The 21,004-nt window shown below is 39.1% G+C and overlaps 2 protein-coding genes across 5 annotated transcripts in view; one reads left to right on the top strand and one right to left on the bottom strand.

The window, feature by feature from the left end:
• Positions 1-216: 216 nt before the first annotated feature.
• On the bottom strand, positions 217-14,953 carry CEP55 (centrosomal protein 55). Of its 2 annotated transcripts, none has more exons than XM_074591439.1 (9): positions 14,827-14,953; positions 14,443-14,635; positions 12,451-12,735; positions 8,344-8,409; positions 7,406-7,547; positions 5,034-5,350; positions 3,079-3,150; positions 2,094-2,219; positions 217-1,313 (listed from the first exon to the last, which is right to left on the bottom strand). In XM_074591439.1, exons 2-9 carry the CDS (start codon positions 14,623-14,625, stop codon positions 1,107-1,109), a joined length of 1,398 nt encoding a protein of 465 aa, XP_074447540.1. In that variant the 5' UTR covers positions 14,626-14,635; positions 14,827-14,953; the 3' UTR covers positions 217-1,106. The 2 variants fall into 2 exon arrangements, with proteins under 2 accessions (XP_074447540.1, XP_074447539.1); XM_074591438.1 differs by having other exon boundaries at positions 8,323-8,409.
• Positions 14,954-16,727: 1,774 nt separating this feature from the next.
• Positions 16,728-21,004, top strand: part of MYOF (myoferlin) — a 70,987-nt gene continuing 66,710 nt past the window's right edge. For all 3 annotated transcript variants that reach the window (XM_074591539.1, XM_074591540.1, XM_074591541.1), the window contains exon 1: positions 16,728-16,915. In XM_074591539.1, the coding sequence (XP_074447640.1) occupies positions 16,828-16,915 (88 nt within the window). In that variant the 5' untranslated portion in view covers positions 16,728-16,827. The remainder of the gene's footprint in view (positions 16,916-21,004) is intronic.

Genomic DNA, 21,004 nt, shown 5'->3' on the forward strand with positions numbered 1-21,004 from the left:
CTTGAATAATTTTTGTGGAACTGCTTGTTGGTCTTCACTACAGGAGCAAGGAGCAAAATGCAAGCAACAGATCCAGGTTTACAGTAGGCACTAGAAAAAAAAATAATGCTGTGATTGCAAATCCTAAGGGAATTTTTTGCCAGTTTCTAATTTGTTGCAGGAATTTATTGCTAACCTGTTTTCTGTATTAATACCAAAATACAATGGCACTTCAAATCCGCTAGAGCAATTTATTAAAAACTGCACTTTTAAACTGGGACATTTGTCAAGTGTAACAGATTGAATAATGATATTTCCCAACTTTAACCTCTAAAATACAGAAGTGCAAACAAGTTTACTTCAGCATAATTCTACTTTTTTCAGTTCCAAGGAAGTTTGTATTTGCTAGGAAGTTTGTTTCCCAATGACATTTTTTTTTTTGAGAAGAGCTTAAACCTTGGTCAGCATTTTTATATGAGCTCTAAGTCACCCATGACTGTGGTTCAGGAAAACAAGCTACTTATGATTGATGTTTTCAACATGAATCTGAAGCAGCAAAGACCTCTTAACATGACCCTCCTGAGTTTTTAATGTATCAAGATGGTGATATGTCGCACAAGTATATGATACATGTAATACCTGTATATATACACTATACATATAGACACACCCCATGTATATATAAATATACAGTGCACCTACTGAGATGCAGAAGATTTTTGGCTCATTACTGTCAGTTAAGGTACAAGCACAATCATCAGGATTCACCAACCGAGAACTGGATATGCCGAACATTAAAATAATGTCTGACACAATGGGTGTGCTTCTACTGTTCTCATTTTTAACAGTGCAAAAAAATAAGTCAGTAGTTTACTATTTTAAGATATTCCTAATTCTAAAAATAGTTCTATTTGCAACCAAAAATGTAGTAGCTGGTTTTTTTTGAAGAAACCTCTGTTAAAATATTTGAGGCCAAATAAATTACTATAATGTTTTTGTGGAACTGAATTATAGAATAGTAGTCCTTTATACAGTCTTCAGAAAAAAGCTTTAAAGACATCTTTTGGCTTTGTAGAAGAGCATGCTGGCAGTGCATGTAAAGCAAATATAGTAAGTCCATTTGGAGTTCAAGCCGTACAAAAGTCAATATGTGCTAGTAGTTCTCTATGCTGGCTTGTTGGATACTGCACTTTACATCTGGGACACTCAAGAAAACTTTCATCAAGAAGGCTTGAATGTTTCAGGGAAGGGCTTCTGTCATACATGGTCAGCTTTTCTTCAAACACAGCTTGCAAATCTTCTTGTGGTTCCAGATGTCCAGATTCATGGAGTTTCTGGAAAAGGAAAAGCTTTAGTATAAGACAGGCATGCATGCACTTACCAAATACTGTAGGAAAAAATATTACGGTTTGATGGCACACAAGCCTTGTGTGTGTTACAGCACTAAGGGTAGAATTTTAAGATTGATAAATGCAGGTATGCTACTCATGTTAATAATGGAGGGCCCATTGTACAATTCTAACACCACATTTAAATTAGATTGCACGTAGCTTTTCTGCAGGCTATTTAAGAGAGGTTTCCCCTCAATGTCTGACTGGGAATCCTTCCCCAACCATCTTCCTAGCCACTCACACACTATTCCTTAATAAAACAATGCCTCACAATAGAACAAGTGTCCTTTTTCATTGTGGTAGGGAACTTGTATTTTTGGAAATGAAAACCCCAGGTTTTAATGACTCACCCATCCTGTATCAGATAGAGGTGAGGGAGGAATTTAAACGTACCGCAGCTTTGTCATTGGGCAACAGACAAAACTAGATACACACCGTGGTACAAAATACAGCTATGTTCCCTGCTCAGGAACCTGACTGTTCTGGCTCTCTTTCTGCAGTACTAGTTCTCTGTGCATGCTGTAGAGAAGAATGATGCCTATCTAGTTGACATAGGGTTCTGCACCTTGGGGCCACATACCTAAAGGATGTAAGGGCCTACCATGAATATCTGATGACATTAACAGAAGACTCACTATGCTTAAAATAAGATCCCAAAGTGAAAACATGTACATTTATGCAAAATCCCTGACTAAATCCACTTGCAAGTTATTCAGTACATACCAGAGGTTCCAGACGGGTTATTTGCTCCCTGGCCTTGCGCAGTTCCTTGAGGACTTTGTTTAACTGATGCTGCAAGTTCTGGCGATCAAGCTTTTCATTCTCAAAGTCTATGGTGCATATCTGGATCTGACAACCCCCCAAGTGTGAAAATGTAAGAATTGAAATCAGAATTATTAAGAAAGGGGGGGGGGGTGGGGGGGTAGGAAGAGAAATGTTTCCCCTTAAAATATGTAAAGTAAGTTTTACTCTGCTATCATATCCTAAAATGGGATTTAAAAAAAAAAATTTAAGAAGTCACTTGTTGCATTCACCAGTGAAATTCATACGTGCCCAATTATGAAAGTCTCCCTTAGTAGAGGTGGAGTTTGAAGTTATTTTGGTTGGAGGGTATTTCAAGCTGTCTTGCAATCTTAAACTAAGCATTTTATAGAAAAGCATATAGAGCAAGTTCTCATTAAAAATGCCAGTTTATACTCCAGGATCTTTCTTGTAGCAAGACAATTTGGACAGAAATTATGGGTAACACTGCACACCCAAGCTTAACAAATAAACATAACTATTTTGTTTCCAATAACATCAATTAGATCTGCAAGAACGTACTTGGAAAAAATAAAGAAGATGGAAGAGATGGCAGTGCAGTTATTTGTATAACTTTATCAAGAGTATATTACAAAACTTCAATGAGGTGATTGGTTTTAGGATGTTTCCCATACCTAATTTGAGGCTGTACAGTTGAACAAGTGATTGTGGAGAAAATAGCATCAGGTTTGATCACACCCTCTTATCTATAAAAGGTTACACATTTTCCTCTTGACAGATGCATCAAAATTTTTAGAGGCATCAAGAGATGATTTACAGTTGAATAGTCATATTTAATGTTACTTTATTTAATATACTACTCATTCTTAAATTTGGAAAGTTAGTCTAGAAAGCGTTTGTGCACAATACAGATTAATTATCAGCATTTTAGCATATAATTCAGTACCTGTTTTTCCAATAAAGCTATCCTAGTGTGTTCCTCCTGCTGTTTGAGCAATGATTTACGAAGAAGTTGCACCTACAAGGCAGAAAAACATTTGTAATAAAGAGCTTCCATATACAACAATTAATAAACTTAACAAATAATGAATCTAAGAATGGATAAAAGTAAACTTTTATATTCTAACAGCAACAGAAAAACGTACGCCTGTTATGCAACAGCCAAATCCAATTCAAGTCTTCTACTTCTCTGGGGAAAACCTCAGGGAAACATTATCATTGCATTGAGCAGGGGGAACACAGGATGAGGTTATAGTTCAAAATAATGAAACTGAACTTTCCTAGGTGATTGCTAGGATGTAGACAAAAATGTACACACAAAACCTATGTTTGCACTAACACACCATGCTGTTACAAAAAAACATGTGATACGCCTTTTTTTTTAAAATAGAACAGGTTTAAGACTCAAAGTACTATACTGTAATGGGTTAAGTAAATGTAAAAAAAAAAAGAAGAGTAAAAGTGTCCTCCATTATCAGCATGTATCAACTTTTACAGTGAATGCTGTTGTTCAGCTGAAAAAAAATAACAACACCTTTTAATCATAATTAACCAGTGAGAACCAGCCTGTGCTTAGGGAGCTGAAGTGTTGTTCTGGTTTTAGCCTACTTTGGTGCCTAGTAAGCTTTATTCTCATATTTCAAATTTCAGTTTTACATGCTTTGTTTAGATCACAAACATCTCCTAGTAGCAAGTCTATCTTATTTGGATGCCTTGAGGACAGTCCTTCAAGGGGGACTTCCCAGTTTCTCTTCAGCAGGTACATGGTCATGATTTCATGTCCAGAAGAAAAAACGAGTTTTGGGGGTTTTTTTTGTTAGCATCAACATGCTGATAGGAATATTCCAAGACATCACTGTAACACTCCATGTAGGAAAAGTGGCAAAGTCCTCATAAGAATCACAAACAAAAGGAGATAAGCACTGAGCACTTTTAAATATTAACATATAGCACATAGATGTCTTCCCCCACCTCTGATCAGCCAGAGTGGTTAAAGTCATTAGGCTCAAAAAGAGAAGGAAGGAAGCATTAAGAACTTGAGACATGAACAGAATTATTTCACTGAAGTCATCACAGTACTCTGGGAGATGGGCAAACCCTGTGAACAATTAACCTGATGCAAAAGCAACAGAACAGATCTGGCAACAGGGTAAGCCACACACGTTGAACAGCCTGCCTGACAGGCACTTCTTAGGCTTTATAGGGAATTACAGAACTCTTCTCAGTGGTTTCTGCCATAGCTGTTTTCAAAACAGTGACAACATCCATCCCTTCTCTTGCTTATCTGGCCATTGCTTTTTAGTACTCAGGTGTGCCCGCATATTTCTTAGCCATGCCATCATACGGAGAACCAAACACAGGAACTGCTCTGGATGGAAAAACACACACAAACAAACCCCAGCTGCATGGCCACAGTGGTTGGGACTGGGACACAGCTACTTATCCAGCATGAAACTACAAGCCCACATGGGTATTTGTAGCAGCCAAGTGACAGCAAATATCAGTGATGTTCCATAGTTGGGACCGTGTGATGAAATAGCCTGTATGGACTCAAGTTTTTACCTTTCCTGTTCAAGTTTACTACTAACCTTGAGAATGAATTAGATTAGAATCACTTAAGTATTCTCTCACTTCTCCCTCTTGTGCCCCATGAGACCAGGGAAATAAGCAGACAAGTTAAGTTCCTTGTTTAAACAGGGAAATTTCACAAGAGTTTGGATTTTGATTCAAACCAATATATTAAAGAAGGAATTCAGTTTTAACCACAAGGACATGAGTCTAGATATATGTAAAGACCAGTTACCAGAGCAAGTCAGCGATTGTCCATACTTATTAAGTATGACTTTTCAGCTCTCTTGATTCATTGCTACTGATCTCAAACCTCCAAATGCACCCACTTACCTGACATAAAAGATCTTCAGACTTCTTCTTTTCTTCTCTGAGCTGTCCTTTAATAATTTCATTTTCTTGTTTTAGTCTCTGCACTTTCTCTTCTTTAATTTTATTTTCATTTTCTAGGGTCTTCATTTCAGCAACCTGTTGTGACTGCAATAAGGCATTTAAACTCATTATTTCTTGTTGTGTTTCTTCATACTTCTTTTTGAATTCGTTAAGTTCAGATCTCAGCTGGGTTACAGTGTGTCTTTCAGTCTCAAGATCACTCTTAGCAGTTAACAACAGCTGGTCATAATATTTTTGCTTTTCCTCTTGTAGATGACCTTAATGAGGTAAAAATAATTGAGATTGTAATGAGGGGGGAAAAAAAATATCACTTAAAAATCAGAACACCAAATCCTTGACAGGATTTTAAGGCATATTGATAGAAATTGACATTCTAAGCTATTAAACAGCTCAGATAGGCACCAAACTTTAGTTAAAATAGCTTCCAATCCTTTTAATGCACTAAAGTCTCCTTCACAATATAGTTACTGGAAAATTGCAACTTGGCTTGTGTTTAGTATTCTGTGGTGCAGCCACTTCCTTCACTAACCTTTATAGCAGTATTATATCCTTCACCCTGACTACATGAGCTCCGTGACCCACACATGGTTCTTACCTGGCCTCATGCATTATACTGATGCATGGCAATCAAGGCCCAAAGACACTCGATTCTCACTTCCACGTTTGGGGTCTGGCATTACTCCCTCCCCAGAGATACCCTGGAGACGCAATGGGCTCTTCTTCACCATTGCTGACCAAAGCCAGACTATCCATTGTCTTTTGCAGACTATCTTCTTCAAATTGTATGCCATCATTTACTTCTAAGTTGCAAATAAGAGGGACTAGGATAGTTTTATTGATAAAAAAATGCCTGCTTCTTGGATAGTGACTGTTACTTAAACCAGAATTTGAAAAATTTCTGCTTGTCAACTCAATAAAAGTTTAGAAATAGGAAAAAAAAAATAAAGGAGGCAGTCTGTAGAAATTCAGTAGTAATACAAAATATACCTAAAAGCAGAACAAGGAATGCAGAATTTCACAGGCTTTGCCAATTTTGGCACTGTGAACTTCTTGACTTTTATACTTTTCATATTGAAGGCTTCCCTTCATTCTTCGAAGTGTAATTTACTAGGCAAAGTTTCATGCTTGAGTGTTCTCCCTCCCCTCAACTACTTGAGCTAAGCCTTACCTTCTCATTAGCAATGCTTCTTTATAGGGTGGTGAGATCTTCAGAGAAATACCAAGTTTTTCCTTGGAAAAAGTTGTCATATCTACTTTCAACTTGTATAGCTAGGTTCGTAGAAACTAAGATCTCTGCTACTGTCTAGCCACTTGAAGAGGTGAACTCTTTTTATATCCTTATTCCTAGTCTCCTGGCTGCTCTGACAACAAAGCTTTGACAGCAGTAACTCTGAGTTACGTTTCCTGGTGAGCTACTTCAGTCTGCTTCCCTCTAGAAATCTATGAACTGTATTTTGAACAACATCAAAACAAGATTATGGTATTTTACTGTTTTCCATAAAGATTCAAGCGGCAATGCAGAAACCAAGCCACTGCACATGAATTACTAAGTGCTATGTGTCTGTGGGCATACTCTTACTCCAGATGCTGCTAGTTCTATTTAGTGACTTTACCTTGCAGGTCATTTGCAGCGTATATAAAATTAACAATTTGATGATAAGAAAAGCAAGCCAAATCCTGGTTCTTCTGTTCAGTGTGATTTTAACTTTATTCTACATGCCAGTCAAGCACAACCCAAGTCAATCTGAATGCATGGTACCGAAAGGGCGTTTGTTATTGAGGAGTTACATAGCATGGAAGTGAGCTGGAGGTGGCCAGATCCATATTGCGAAACACTGTTCTAGACCAGTGCCAAAACTTACCACAAGTTTTCATGCCCTGTAAGAACTGTTCAGGTGAGTAAAGAACATGTCAGTCTTGAGTCATTTTTATAATATTTATTTTGAAAAAAAAATTTAAAAATCTGATCCCCGCCTAGCTCATAAATCCTTAGTACTTCTATTATGCAGGTTGAAAGTGTACTTTGAAGGTTGGGAGACATGCATATATTTGCCTTAACACTTTCTGCAAACAGAGGGGTTGGTAATAGAGTGTCAAGGCTGTTAAAAACCATCTTTGAAGTAGATAAAAACATGAAATACTGTTGATCAAGTAATGTAGCTGGATAACAGGAAGCAAAGAAATTTTACATAACCAAGTTTTACCAGTAAGATACCAAAATGTTGAGAAGAAAGTCTTGATTTTGTTTAATTTGTTTATTCTAGAGATAATTATGGTTTGGGTCACTTTTGGTGAAAAAATAAAGTTGATACCTTCTGATTTGAATTCTTTAGATTCTTGTTGACTAACTATTTCTGACTTCTGTTCAAGTTCAAAGATCCTTCCAAGCAGTCCCCTGACATATGCTTCACGTTGCTGGTCATAGAGTAGCCACTGTTGGTTTTTCTCAAGAGCCTTCATGAAAAGGAACAGAAGAACAACAAAAAAGCCTCTCGCAATTTATCAGACTTTAAAAGTATTAGTCATCTTAAAAATGTTAAGAGTTATGTATTACACAGTTTAAAGATAAGCTAGTTAATTCTGCTGCAAAATGTAGTAGTCTTCTCTGTACAATAAATAAAACCCATCTTCATTTGGAAAGATAAGTCAGGTTGTTGAGCATAAGTTAAAATTGCAGCAGTATTAAACATCGATTGGTTTATTTCTTGGAATGGGAAGATAACTTAAAAACAAAGGCTTTCATGAGTCATGCCCAGATTGTGAAGGATTAACCTTTCAGTCTCAAATATAAAATAATATAAAATAACATCTGAAAGTTGAATAAACTAAAACTATATCATCGCAACTTAAGAGTTTGTAAGAACAAGGACATGGATTTTATATCTGGATCCAGAATTATTCAGGCTGAAAGGGACCTCAGGAGGCTCCTAATCCAACCTCATGCTATCCCAGGCAGTGTCAGCTCCGAGGGCCGGCCAGGTTTCTTGGGGCACCTGTTTTGTCAGCAGCCACTTTGATGCTCCAAGCAAGGTTTTTCAAAGATGATGGAAATACTGTCTTTTTATTTTTGCAAGTCTTTTTTTAATTTAAATTATTGTCTTGTCACAAAATAATTTTAGATATTATATTTTAGAGGGCAACATACCCTCTGAGGTCCCATACTACCTAAAAATGTATATGGTGATAATCTACATTCCTATGTATCTTGATACAAGTGATTTATACTCACAATGTTGTACATGAAACTTACGTCTTTCAGTTGTTTTTCAACTTCATACAGATTAGTTGGTGATCCAGTGCTGTTTGTTACAGCTTCCTGCAGACAAAGAACAACCTGTTAGAGTTCTTTAAAACAGATGACTGAAGTAGTAAAGCTAGTCCTGTATGACTATTAATCTCACATAAATAACATGAGAATATTTTAAAAATGGAAAACAGATGCATACATGTGCCTTTTGTGTTTAAACATCTTTATAGTCTTTCATTTTTTAAGTAAAGGATCTAAGTTACATAGAAAACCGTTTCATAGATTTAAAATAAAATCTCCTGGAATATACAGGACAAAGATTTATATTTAATTCATGCTATAACTCTTAACATTAAAAGATTTCCCAGGAAGAATATCATGTGTCTTCTGCTGAACTGCTATCTTGGAAGACCTGAAGGGTACATGACAGCTTCTGAAAAATATTATTTAAATACACAAAAAAAGGTAAGTGTTTGTTCTGTTTCCATATTCTCGCTTATTTGACAATAAGCTAGACCTATAAGAGTTGTCGAGGTTTTAGCTTTCCCCAACAACTTTATTGGGATAACAGGAGGATTATATACATCTGGGAAACCATGCAAGCCTGTCTGGAACCATAAGGACATACTGACTGGTTGTCTGAGGCCTGATCCACAGTAGAGTGCCTGAAGTATGAGTTGAAGAGTTTTTTAGACCCATCTAAAATTAAACAGCAGGTAAACAGTTATACTTCTTGCTGACTATACTGTAATCTGACATGTCTATTCACTGCATGATAGAAAATTTTTTGAAATTCTGTAGGTATAAGTCAGAGGGAACTTTAAGGAAATAAAAGAGTAGATTACTACCAAAATTCAAGCTACATTTCCCCAAAGTTTTCCTGTGGTTTTTGGAACATGATTTAGAACAAGCTTTACAGCTGAAGAAATACAGGAGATATTTGAATGCAATTATTAAACTTTATCACTTTCTAATAAAAATAAAATTTAGAGACACTACAATTTCTCAGATTCTTATTTCTATAAACATTAGAACTCTGTCTCAGCAAAACCCTTCTCAAAATTGTGTCATACAACCATTGTTTCCATTTCAGAGTATACCTGCTGCTCATATGCCACCTAGCAGTTTCAAGCAGCATTGCTAGACTTGTTTTCAAGTTTTCCAAGACATCCAGTCAAAACATCAGTCAAATTTTGTTGCCCTCTGTTGATAAAACAGTAAGAAATTTAAAAGAAAATTCTAATTTTAAACAAAAAGCTATTTTTGTAGTTCATTGACAAAAATATAATGGAAATCTGTTGAATTAACACACATTTCATATTCTCTAACAAAGTTAAAAGTCTCTTGAAAATAAAAATAAACACATCGCAATTAAGGTGGTATTTCACAAGATACTGCAATACTAGAAGTGGTGTGTATATATATATATATGTATTATCATTGAAAGTTAGTAGATTAAGATATTTTGCTATGTATGTGGCTAAAGCTGGATTTCTAGAAATTACTCCACTTCCTTGTAGCGCATGGGGAACCAGCTCCATCTGCAGGTCAAAGTCTGGAAAAGACTCGTAGGCACTAACTTCCCTGTGCCCCTTATTGAGATACTACTGCATTTTCCATGGAACATTAGAACAGGCAGGTGTGGAAAAACAACTGTAGAAAACTAAATGCACAAGTAAAAAGCTGCCACATACCTGGCACTATACCTATCAGCTATTTTAAATGAGAGAAGCAATGCATTATTCCTGTCCTATCTTCTGTCACATTGAAGTACTTGCCATGTGTGATGCCATGTAAAGTACAAGCAACTAGTTTTAACAACTGAGGAGCAAATGAGGATTCACGAGACCAGGGAGGAGACAAATATACTCATTGAATCACAGAATAGTTTGGGTTAGAAGGGACCTTTAAAGGTCATTAGTTGAACCGCCCTGCAATGACCAGGGACATCTTCAACTAGATCAGGTTGCTCAGAGCGCCATCCAACCTGACCTTGAATGTTTCCAATGATGGGGCATCTGCCACCTCTCTGGGCAACCTGTTCCAGTGCTTCACCACCCTCATTGTAAAAATTTTCTTCCTTATATCTAGTCTAAATCCACCCTCTTTTAGTTTAAAGCCATTACCCCTTGTCCTGTTGCAAAAGGCCCTGTTCAAAAATTTGTCCCCATCTTTCCTGTAGGCCCCCTTTAAGTACTGGAAGGGCACAATAAGGTCTCCCTGGAGCCTTCTCTTCTCCAGGCTGAACAACCCCAGCTCTCTCTGCCTGTCCTCATAGCAGAGGTGCTCCAGCCCTCTGATCACTTTTGTGGCTGTCCTCTGGACCTGCTCCAAAAGGTCCAGGTGTTTCCTGGGCTGAGGGCTCCAGAGCTGGATGCAGTACTCCAGGTGGGGGTCTCACCAGAGTGGAGAAGAGGGGCAGAATCACCTCCCTTGACCTGCTGGCCACACTTTTTTTGATGTGGCCCATGACATGGTTGGCTTTCTGGGTTGCAAGCACACATTGTTGGCTCATGTCCAGCTTTTCATCCACCAGTCCCGCCCCTGCCCAGATCCTTCTCAGCAGGGCTACTCTCAATCCCTTCATCTCCCAGCCTGTATTGATACTAGGGGTTGCCCTGACCTAGGTGCAGGACCCTGCTCTTGGCCTTGCCTAACCTCATGAGGTTTACATGAGCCCACTTCCCAAACATGTCCAAGTCCTTCTGGATGGCATCTCATCCTTCAGGCATGTCAACCACACAACTCAGCTTGGTGTTATCTGCAAACTTGCTGAGGGTGCACTTGATCCCACCATGTCATTGATGAAGATATTAAACAGTACTGGTCCCAGTATGGACCCCTGAGGGACACCACTTGTCACTGATCTCCATCTGGACATTGAACCGTTGACCACTACCCTCTGGATGCAACCATCCAGCCAATCCCTCATCCACTGATCAGTCCAACCATCAAACCCATACCTCTCCAGTTTAGAGAGAAGGATGTTGTAGGGGACTATGTCCAAAGGCCATACAGCAGTCCAGACAGACAACATCTTAGCCCTTCCCTTGGTAGTCACGCCAGCATAGAAGGCCACTAGGTTGGTCAGGCAGGACTTGCCTTTGGTGAAGCCATGCTGGCTCTCTCGAATCACCTCCCTGTTCTCCATGTGCCTTAGCATAGCTTCTAGGCTAGGAAGATCTGTTCCATGATCTTCCTAGGCACAGAGGTGAGGCTGACAGGTCAGTAGTTCTTCCTTTCCACTCTCTTAAAAAAAGTGTGAAGTGTTTCCCTTTTTCCAGTCACCTGGGACTTCACCTGACTGCCATAATTTTTCAAATACCATGGATAGTGGCTTGGCAACTACATCAGCCAGTTTCCTCAGGACTCAGATACATCTTACAGACTTCTGTATGTTCAGGTTCCTCAGGTGGTCACGAACCTGATCTTCTCTTACAGCAGGAGGGACTTTGCTTCTCAAGTCCCTGCCTTGTGGTCCATCCACTAAAGAGGTGTGAGGAGAGAGGGCAGTTTCCCGGGGGTCCTACTGACTCACACCTTGAAGAACTGGAAGTTTGCTTTTCTAAAATTCGGCATCCGGACTTTACTCTTCACCTGACCCATATTCCTCAGGACTGCAAACTCCACCAGTGCATGATCACTGCAGCCCAGGCTGCCTCCAATCAGCTTATGACTGAAGCTGGATTAGGTGAGGAGCTTAGTTTGTCTTTATTAATGGCCCACGTTTCTTACTGCTGCCTTCTCAGTCTGTTTAATCACAGAGCATACAAACCTGAGAAGGGCATAATATCTTCTTAAGCAAGAGTGGATCATTACATGTCTTGCCACTAGTCCTACCACCTGCATGTGAGCTTGAAAAAGGGACCTTGCAGTACAGAATTAGAGAATTTCCTCCCCAGCTGTGTTGCCTGAAGTTATGCTCCTTTACTGTTCTTCATTTAGAATTCAATCTGGCTATTATCTCTCTTCATATAAGAATATTTCAGCATGCAATGCAACTTGTAAGAAGATTAAAAATCTATCCTATTTTATAACAAATATCAGTGCTTACTGGGTGCAAATTACAATGAAACTACATTGCCATTACAATGTTTCTTCAGTGCTTACCTGGAATGCCTGAGAAGTACCAGCTCTGTTTTCAAGCTCAGAACATTTTGCAGTAACAGTGGATAAATTACATTTTAAACAGTTCATTTCTTCCGACAGAGAAGAAAATAACTGTTCTCTTGTTTCTGCTTCCTTTGTTTTTTCCTCTAGTTGACTTTGTAACAAGGAGACTTCACTATTCTTGGTTTTGGATCTAAGTTTGTCTTTCAGGTTTTGGATTTCTTTGTCCTTCTCTCCAAGAAGATGGTTGTGTTTTTCTTTCTCTTTTTCAAGGGAAAGTATTTTCTAAATGAAACAGAATAAGAGAGTCACACAAATGAGTAAGCATCAGTCTATGCAACCAATGCATTAGCAAGTTTACAACAGTTTGAGGAGATACTCACTTTGTAAGATCCTCTCAGCCTTTAATTAGCTAAGAATATTACTTTTTACTCAAAATAAACAATACTACAATGATCATCACAACACTACATTGATCATCTGAAATACTTCAAGCAATAGTAAAACAGTCTGAAATATATGAAACAAGGAAAGAATGCAAAGAACCAAATTTCACAGACTTGGTTTTGTATATACATACAGATCACTACAATAGATGAACCTTAAAACACAAGCAGTACAAGAACTCTTGAACATTTCCAGTGAAGAGACTGGTGATACATTTCTTAGTGTTGGTTAGCTTTTGACAAGCAGCATAGCCTTCTTGCAAACTAAATGACAATAAGTGAAGTTACAAAAGAGTTATAATAAAGCATTCAGGAGAAGGAGCCTGTTTTCCAAGTTACCTGGCCTTTTAGTTTCAAAATGCGCTTTAGTAGATATTTTCAACAGGCATTCTCTTTTCAGTAGGCCTCCAGCACAGGTAATTATTACATAGCATTAGTACTACATTTGAGATACCTTGAGGCTCTACGTAAACTTCTGTTACAATAGCATTTCGTTTTCCATGAGAAAGGTTGATGTTGAAATCCTACATGTTGGTATCAAGTCATTAGAAGAGGACAGAGAAACTGGAAGAAACTGAATTTTAAAGAGCCTCATTTAGGGAGTGGACCACACAGTACTCACTAGAATTAAAATATTGACACCAAATAGCACCTAGTGTATCTAAACATGGCTGTGATTTTCCACCTGTAAACTAGGAACCCAACATTAAATAATCAACACTGAGCAGACAGCAAACTCCAGCAGACAGAGCAAATATACTAAGGAATTTAGCAACAACGGTACATGAGCTATCTAACCATAGCTAGTACTTGCGTTAGCATTTCTCAGCTGATGTGGCACAGACACACAAGAAGCCTTATTGTCAGAAGAAGTAGCCTAGAAATATTGGTGTGCCTAGTCTCCATTAGTTGTATCCTTTGCAGGGGTCCATTTAAAGTTTCCCAGTCCTTCTGGGAAACTAACAGTACATGACTTGGTCACATGCTAAGTCATCAACTTCTTTCTCTGCAACCATAGGTTTACCCTGGATGGGCTACAAGGCATGGAAGTTGCAGTGTCTTAGTTTCTGCTCTTTGGTTGTAATGGAAGAATAGTGTGATGAACTGATTACAGTTTTATTTACCTATAGTGCAGTGGGAGCTTGAGAATACAGTTCAAGCAAGTACTCAGCACTTTTTGGCATGTTCTTAGGCAACTGTTTGCAAACACAATATTGTTTGCTGGAAATGCTTAAAATAATTCTCTGTGACCAACCATTCTAAACACATGAGGACAGGTCTTAATGGAATAATTGGGACCTCTGGCCTCAAGTCTTTGTATTTAACAGCCCTATTGGATGATTGTAATTTGATTAGTTCAGCCATCACTGAACAATATTTAAGAACAAAAACGTCAGACTAAAACAGCACTGACATCAAAGTAAGCTAAGTTTTAAGAGGAAAGACTGGCACCTTGCTTTACAGGGTCAGACATCCTCAGACTCACGTTAACCGTGCACAGTGGGGACCTCACAAACACCAGCTCGAGTTCGAGCATCCAGCTCACCTCCAGGAGCCCGTTCCTCTCCGGGTCTGTCTTTTTGCTTTTCCCTTTCTCCGCTTCCTCCAAGGACTTTCTCAGGGCTGCATTCTCCTGCTTGTACTTCTCGCGGTCGCTCTCTGCTCTGGAGCTACCCGACTTTAGGCCCCACTTGCCAGCGATTATACCTTTGGCGGTCTTGGAATTCATCTTCAAGCATCTATAAAAAAATAACCGTAGTGTTAGGGAACAGCGACCCCTTCCACCGGGCGGGACAGGGCTCCTAACACGGTTTTAGTCAGCCACAGGCAGACGCAGGGCTCCCCGGCTGCTGACGGCGGCTCTCGGGCCGGGCCGGGCCGCAGAGGGGCCTGTGCACACCCCGGATAACGGCGGGGGAAGGATCCTTACCCAGCAGCGGCTGCCGCCGGCCCCAGCGCAGTGCCGCTTCCGGGAATTTGAATCCCGCGGCTCCGGTACCGTCACTTCCGCCCGGGGCCGCCTCACAGTTAAAGCGAGGGGCTACGGCGTCTTCGATGGGTCAGAAAAGGCGGGGGGAGGGGTTAAAGACTGCTTCCGCGAAGACGCGGGCTGGAGGGGGCGGGGCCACCAGGCGTGGGCGGGGCCACCAGGCGTGGGCGGGGCCACCAGGCGTGGGCGGGGCCACCAGGCGTGGGCGGGGCCACCAGGCGTGGGCGGGGCCACCAGGCGTGGGCGGGGCTGGAGGGGCACGAGCTGCGGAACGCCCGAGAAGAGGCTCCCCATTGGCTGGCGTGGGCGGCAGCGGGACCTGTCTGGCCAATGCCGTGGGGCCTTTCTTGTCCCTCGTTCGTGTTACTGCCCCCGCACGGGTGCTCGCGAGCGGGCGCTGTGAGGCGAGGGCTGCCCCGCCCCGGCACGGGGCGGCTGGGCCTTTCCGAGAGGGGGGCTATAGCGTTTATTTCCCCCTTTAATTCATTTTCCCTTTGAGGCGATTTCCATTTCCTCGTTAAAAGGTGGTCGTAGGTGAGGGCGAGTGCCTCTTCGTGTTACGTGCCGGCGGGTGGTTCTCCCCACATGCATGAGGCTTTAGTTCACTCGGCCTTGGGACAGAAAGGGTGGTGGCTACCAGCTGCCTGGGGCAGCAAGCCTAGTCTGTGTCTCTGGCCGCGCACCAGCGCGGGGGGACTTGTCTGGGACTGGGATGGGCAAGGGCAGAACAACCCGCCGTGATGCTTCGGCCGAGACTTCTGGGTCCTCTCAGTGCTGTGTTGTATGTGTCTGTCCTTGTGCCTTGCTGAATGTGTAGGCTCTAAATTACCCTTTCTTCACCAGAAATCCTCAGCTACCCAAAATCTAATCATTTCAGAAAGGAAGCAAGGTCTGTCTTGGCTTGAAAAGCAGTAAACTAGGATAGTTCTTGTGTGACTAGGCTGAACTTTGTCCACACATGACTCATTTTGTTCCATCTTGCTGGCTTCCCTCTCATCTCTACTTAAAAACATATTTTGCAGTGGTACTGTGCACCACTTGGTTTTTTACATTTGGTCTGCAGCTGAGAAAAACTTCTGTAAAGCTGAACACATGGTAGCTTAGAGCAAAGAGTTCCTTTTATTTGCCATGTTTTAGTTTTACCTAGTTTCATTTTAGTGGAGTCTACTGCATGTATTTATGTTAAGACAAAATATTTGTAGTATTGTTTGCTCACATTTTTTGCATGTATTTCATTAATTCTTCTTTATTTTTACATATGCATATATGTTTTAATACTTTCTCAAGAGATATCTAAATTCAGCTTGTTAAATGTGGGACGTGTAGTATTTGTTCTGTGTAAATCCTAGAGCACAACTGAAGGGGGAGCGCTTAAACTATTTTTGAAGACCGTATGTATTTTGTGACTATACACTGACGTGGGGGCAAGCTAAAAACATTTACAATGAAGTTCTAAAAATTAAGAGGGAAAAAAAATAAACTATCGTGAAATTTAATACCTTGGTAAACCAAGAGGCAGATGTGATGTATCTTTGAGTACTGGAGTTGTGCTTAATGTTCGTGTTGCTTATGCTTATTCTTGGCTTTGTTGCTTACCAGAGACTTGCAACAGAGTTTAAGAATAAAAGCAACAAAAAAAGCCCCCTGCAGTCCTTTGTACACTGTGCTCTTTCTGTTGCTGAATTTCACTAGCAAGGGCTCTTTTTATGCCGTTTCTGCAGACAGAACTTGGTGTCAATTTACAGGTACTTCTTTTTTTTTTTCATAGCCTGCAGTAGCTAGTCCGTCATAGATCCACCCATAGACCTTCTTTACTGTAAACCAGCTATTCCCAGCCTCCTCTTCCTGCTAGCATTTCAGTCCAGAAGTTAAGGAGTTTGAAACTTAAGACTTCCTTGAATTTCTTTGGTATCAGTCGATGTTTTGTCAAGACTGCAAGCAATGCTTCGGGTGATTGTGGAATCTGCTAGCAATATCCCTAAAACCAAGTTTGGGAAACCAGATCCTATTGTTTCTGTTATTTTTAAAGGTAAGGAAAACTGTTATAAATTACTTAGGGAGGAGGTTTGCTGAAGGACAGTGCCCTATGTAAGTGTTTGAAAATCTGTGAAAATGTGTTTTCCTGAAGTTACATCTGGTGTAACTTTAGGGAAGACGTTTTAGTTAGAGAGACATGAGTTACCTGAATGAAGTTTGAACTGGGTGGAGTGCATTGGTCTTTTCTGGCCAGCAGTGCTTTTGTTTCAGGATCCACATTTTACAAGCTTTTGCTAAGGCTTTAGCCCTTTGCTTTAAAAACCCAAATCCAACTACACGGATCAACAGCAGAATCAAAAGTGGGTTTAAGATTACCTTGTTGCTGTCCTTCTGAAAAAATCATTCCTCTGTCTTGATTACTTCGCACAGCTGCTGCTTACCGTTACACCTGTTTATATTGAGACTGGTTTATTGTTGTTATTACTAGCATGTTGAAAAACAGTAGTACTGAAGGTGTTTTGTTGGTTTTGCTTTTTTGCAAACCCAATTGCACTTTAAAATTTTGCCTATAGAGATTATTTAATTTAAAATAAAGATTTAGGAAGGAAACCACATTTTATACTGTCATTGCTTATTGGAGACATATGGGAGAAGGAGAAAACAGTGTGATAAAATTAGCATTTATATGTAAAGCTAATTATATTTTACAGTATGTTTTACTTGTTGCCATCATTTCCTTACTTGGCTAGACTAAAGGAACTTTATTTCAAGTATTAATTTATCTTTAAGGTGCAGAAAGCTCCCAGCAATTTTGATCTTGTAATATGTTAAACCAAACGGTGACAAATGATCATCTTAATTCCTGGTGACCTCCTTTCCTAACTGCACTGAAATGGAAATGGTATTTCCTAAAGTATGAAAAATCATTGCAGGGTTTTCTCACCTTTAGAAACCAAATCTGAAATCATGACATTTTGCTGGAGGATGGAAAAGGACAGGGCAGTGCACGTCCAGTATCTTACAAAATAAAATGTTTTTGGATACTTTATTTCAGCCTCAGAAAGATGTGATAACATTCCATTTCCTTTCTTTTCCTCCTCTTTTTCAAGTTTGTTTTTTTTACCCCTCCATGTGTTAGGGCAAGTAACTGACCCTGTCTCAGCTTTTGGAACTTTATAATTCTTAAAGTATTATTTTATTTGCCCTGAAAAAAGTGCTGTTACTGCTGTACTGTAATTTCTCTGGTTTGTTACATTTGTTTTTGCTGCTTCTTAAGCATTCATATTCTGTGTCTTTCTCTTTGCTTTCCTGTCACAGTTTTGCCTTTCGTGTAACTTCTGTTTCTGCAGTCTCAAACTCCAGAGTTGGTTTATGCCTTTGCTTCTTTATGCTTTAAGTGTCTATTTAACCCCTCCTTGTAATCTTTTGTTACTACTGTGTGCTCTAATGCAATTCAATTTTACCTAGGAAATATAAGTTAAGGGTTTATATTTTTTTCTGCATTGATGGATTTGTTTCTTAGTCCTTCAGTTATCCAAACACAGGAATTGGGCAACAGACATTAAGGGAATGAGTTTATATTTATCCTTTATGTGCTATAACTGGGATTTTTTAATGTTCACAAACATGCTTAACCATTGTCTGAAATACAACTTCATAGCTGTAACAGCTTTTTAGTAGGATATTTAATTTCTCATCATACTTGCCACTTCTTTTTCTGTGGTTTTACTACATACCAACAGTCTAATTTTTTGCAGAGTGATTCAAGGGTGCCAGAAAATATCAGACTTTTGTCAGATATTGAGGAACTCTGATTTAATTTGTAAGTGGAGTACCTTGTTGACAGGTGCAAGGGTGTAGGGATCATATCTGAAATATGTTGAACGTCTGGCTGTTTATTTTTATAGTTGTTTTTTATATGCAGCCTGTTCCTCCTCACCCTGTTGTGAGTGTGTAAAGATAGGAAACCAACCTTATTTTGGGGAAGGTGTATGTCAAAAGGGCAGTAGGCTTTAACTGTAGTCCATACTCACTGTAGCTCCTGGGGGAAATAAGAAACACAATTGGGAGTTTATTTTCCAGGTTGGGAAAACAGCCATTTGCAGGACTTTGGCCATAGCCTTGCAGTACATTTTCGTGTTCTTGTTTGACTATGGGTTATTCTTGAAGAAGTCTTAGAGAACAGCATTCATTTGACAGAAAATCACTGTGTAAGTTGACATTTCATTGAACAGTGTTTTGTTCATTAGCTTTGTCAAACTATAACTTACATAGCCTTTGCTGATGTCAGGTTCAGTAATTTTAAGACTTCAATGAAAACCCCCAGTATCTCTCAGGAATAGACCCTAACAGCTACGCTGTGAAGAAAAAGGCCATGATCCTTCAGCTATTGGTATGTTAGTGACTCTGCAAACACTTTGTATGTTAACACACATATGTTAGTATAGTTTCATCTGTGTATAGCATAGACCTCATCAAATTTGTATGACTAAGGTAGTTATATACTTATATATATAGTATTATATATACTGATACATATATATATATATAAAATATAAATAATATATATAATATACATAATATAGTAATATATATTAGGTTCATATTAGGAAGAAATAGGCAGCTGTTTCTGTTGTGATATCTTATTTGCAATAGAGGGGTTTTGTGCAAGCATTCAACCTTTTTTTACCCACTTATGTTCAGCCCTGTGGGATGGAACTTTTCTTTTATTTACTTTAAGAACAACTCCCTGTTCAAAGAGAACTACACCCTAAGAGTAAATGAGTATTACTGTCTGGAGCTGGGTGCTGTTACTGCATAATTCTGAGCTTGTTGTCACTCTATGTGAGACCAATTATTAGTCAAATTAATATGAAAAACTGTTGCCATTTGTTGCAGTGGCACTAAGTGGTAACGATTAAACCAGTACAATTCTTTTGGTTTGTGAGGTACACCAAACTAGAGAAAGATGTGTCAGATTTTTGTCTTTGGGTGTGTGGAAATTGACATAATTGCTTATATGTTAATACTAGGACATTGAGTGCTTTGATAATACTAGTTAATACTAGGACATTGAGTGCTTTGATCGTTCCTTTTGACTGCCTCATTCGGCTTTATGCATTAAAAATTGATGTGAAATGGCATTCAGTTTGATTGGGCCAACCTGAATAAAATTTCTTTTTCCATTTGTGCTTAATCTAGGAGCTTTCCATCAGGCCTGCCGTGTTTCATAGCTATGTTAGTTTATATATCTGTGTGAAAGAAAAGAGTATTAAGAGTATAATTATTGCTTAAATTTATATTTTCTGTTTTACAGAGAATTAAATTACCCTAATTTTAATTTCCTGGGTTTTGGAGGTCTCCCTGTTTGATGCTACAGTTGCTGCCACCATGCTATCTTAATTCTTCATTCACAGAAGTTTTATGGAAAACATAAGACTATTAGAAAAGATAATGTTTGCTTCTGCTATTCCCCAACTGCTAAAATTGACAAAAATGCTAGTTATAATAGAAGAAAAAAAATTAATATGTAAGCACTAGTTGTTTTGCAGTACTGTAAATTATCTTTCTAATGATGGAATAGTTATTATTTAAACAGCTCATCTTGAATGATTTTTTTTTGAACACTGTGTCATCTCATTGACTATCACTAAGTTCTTAATACATTCATTTCCAGTTGAGAATATTAAACAACGCATGGTAGTATAATGCCTCCATCAAGATAAAGCAAATAAGTATTTCTTCTACATTACCAAGGTTGTTGTAGTAGGCTTTTAAAGAACAAGTATATAGAGTGTCCTACCTGTGTCTGTTATCATTTCTTACTCTTATTCCTTGGTAGGGCTAAACTAAAAATGGTGACTGGCCCTGTCTTACAGTTTATCCTGATGTAGTTTACAGTCTTGGCTACTGTAGCTGGATTCATTACCAGTAGAGGAAGGCAGCCCGAGGACCTGAAACTTATGTGAGCACCTGGAACAACCGGGCAGTCCATCTTATCCTGCTTGGCAAAGATTTTTTTTGGTGGGAAGAAGAAAGCTTTTTGCCAACAGTTTAAAAAAACAAACAAAAACCCCCCAGTGCATTAAAAGAGTGATAAAAAATGCAATAAAAAGAAAGTCAGTAAAGTGAATAAAATACA

The sequence above is a fragment of the Larus michahellis genome, chromosome 6 (assembly GCF_964199755.1).
Source record: "Larus michahellis chromosome 6, bLarMic1.1, whole genome shotgun sequence".
NCBI lineage: Eukaryota > Metazoa > Chordata > Aves > Charadriiformes > Laridae > Larus > Larus michahellis.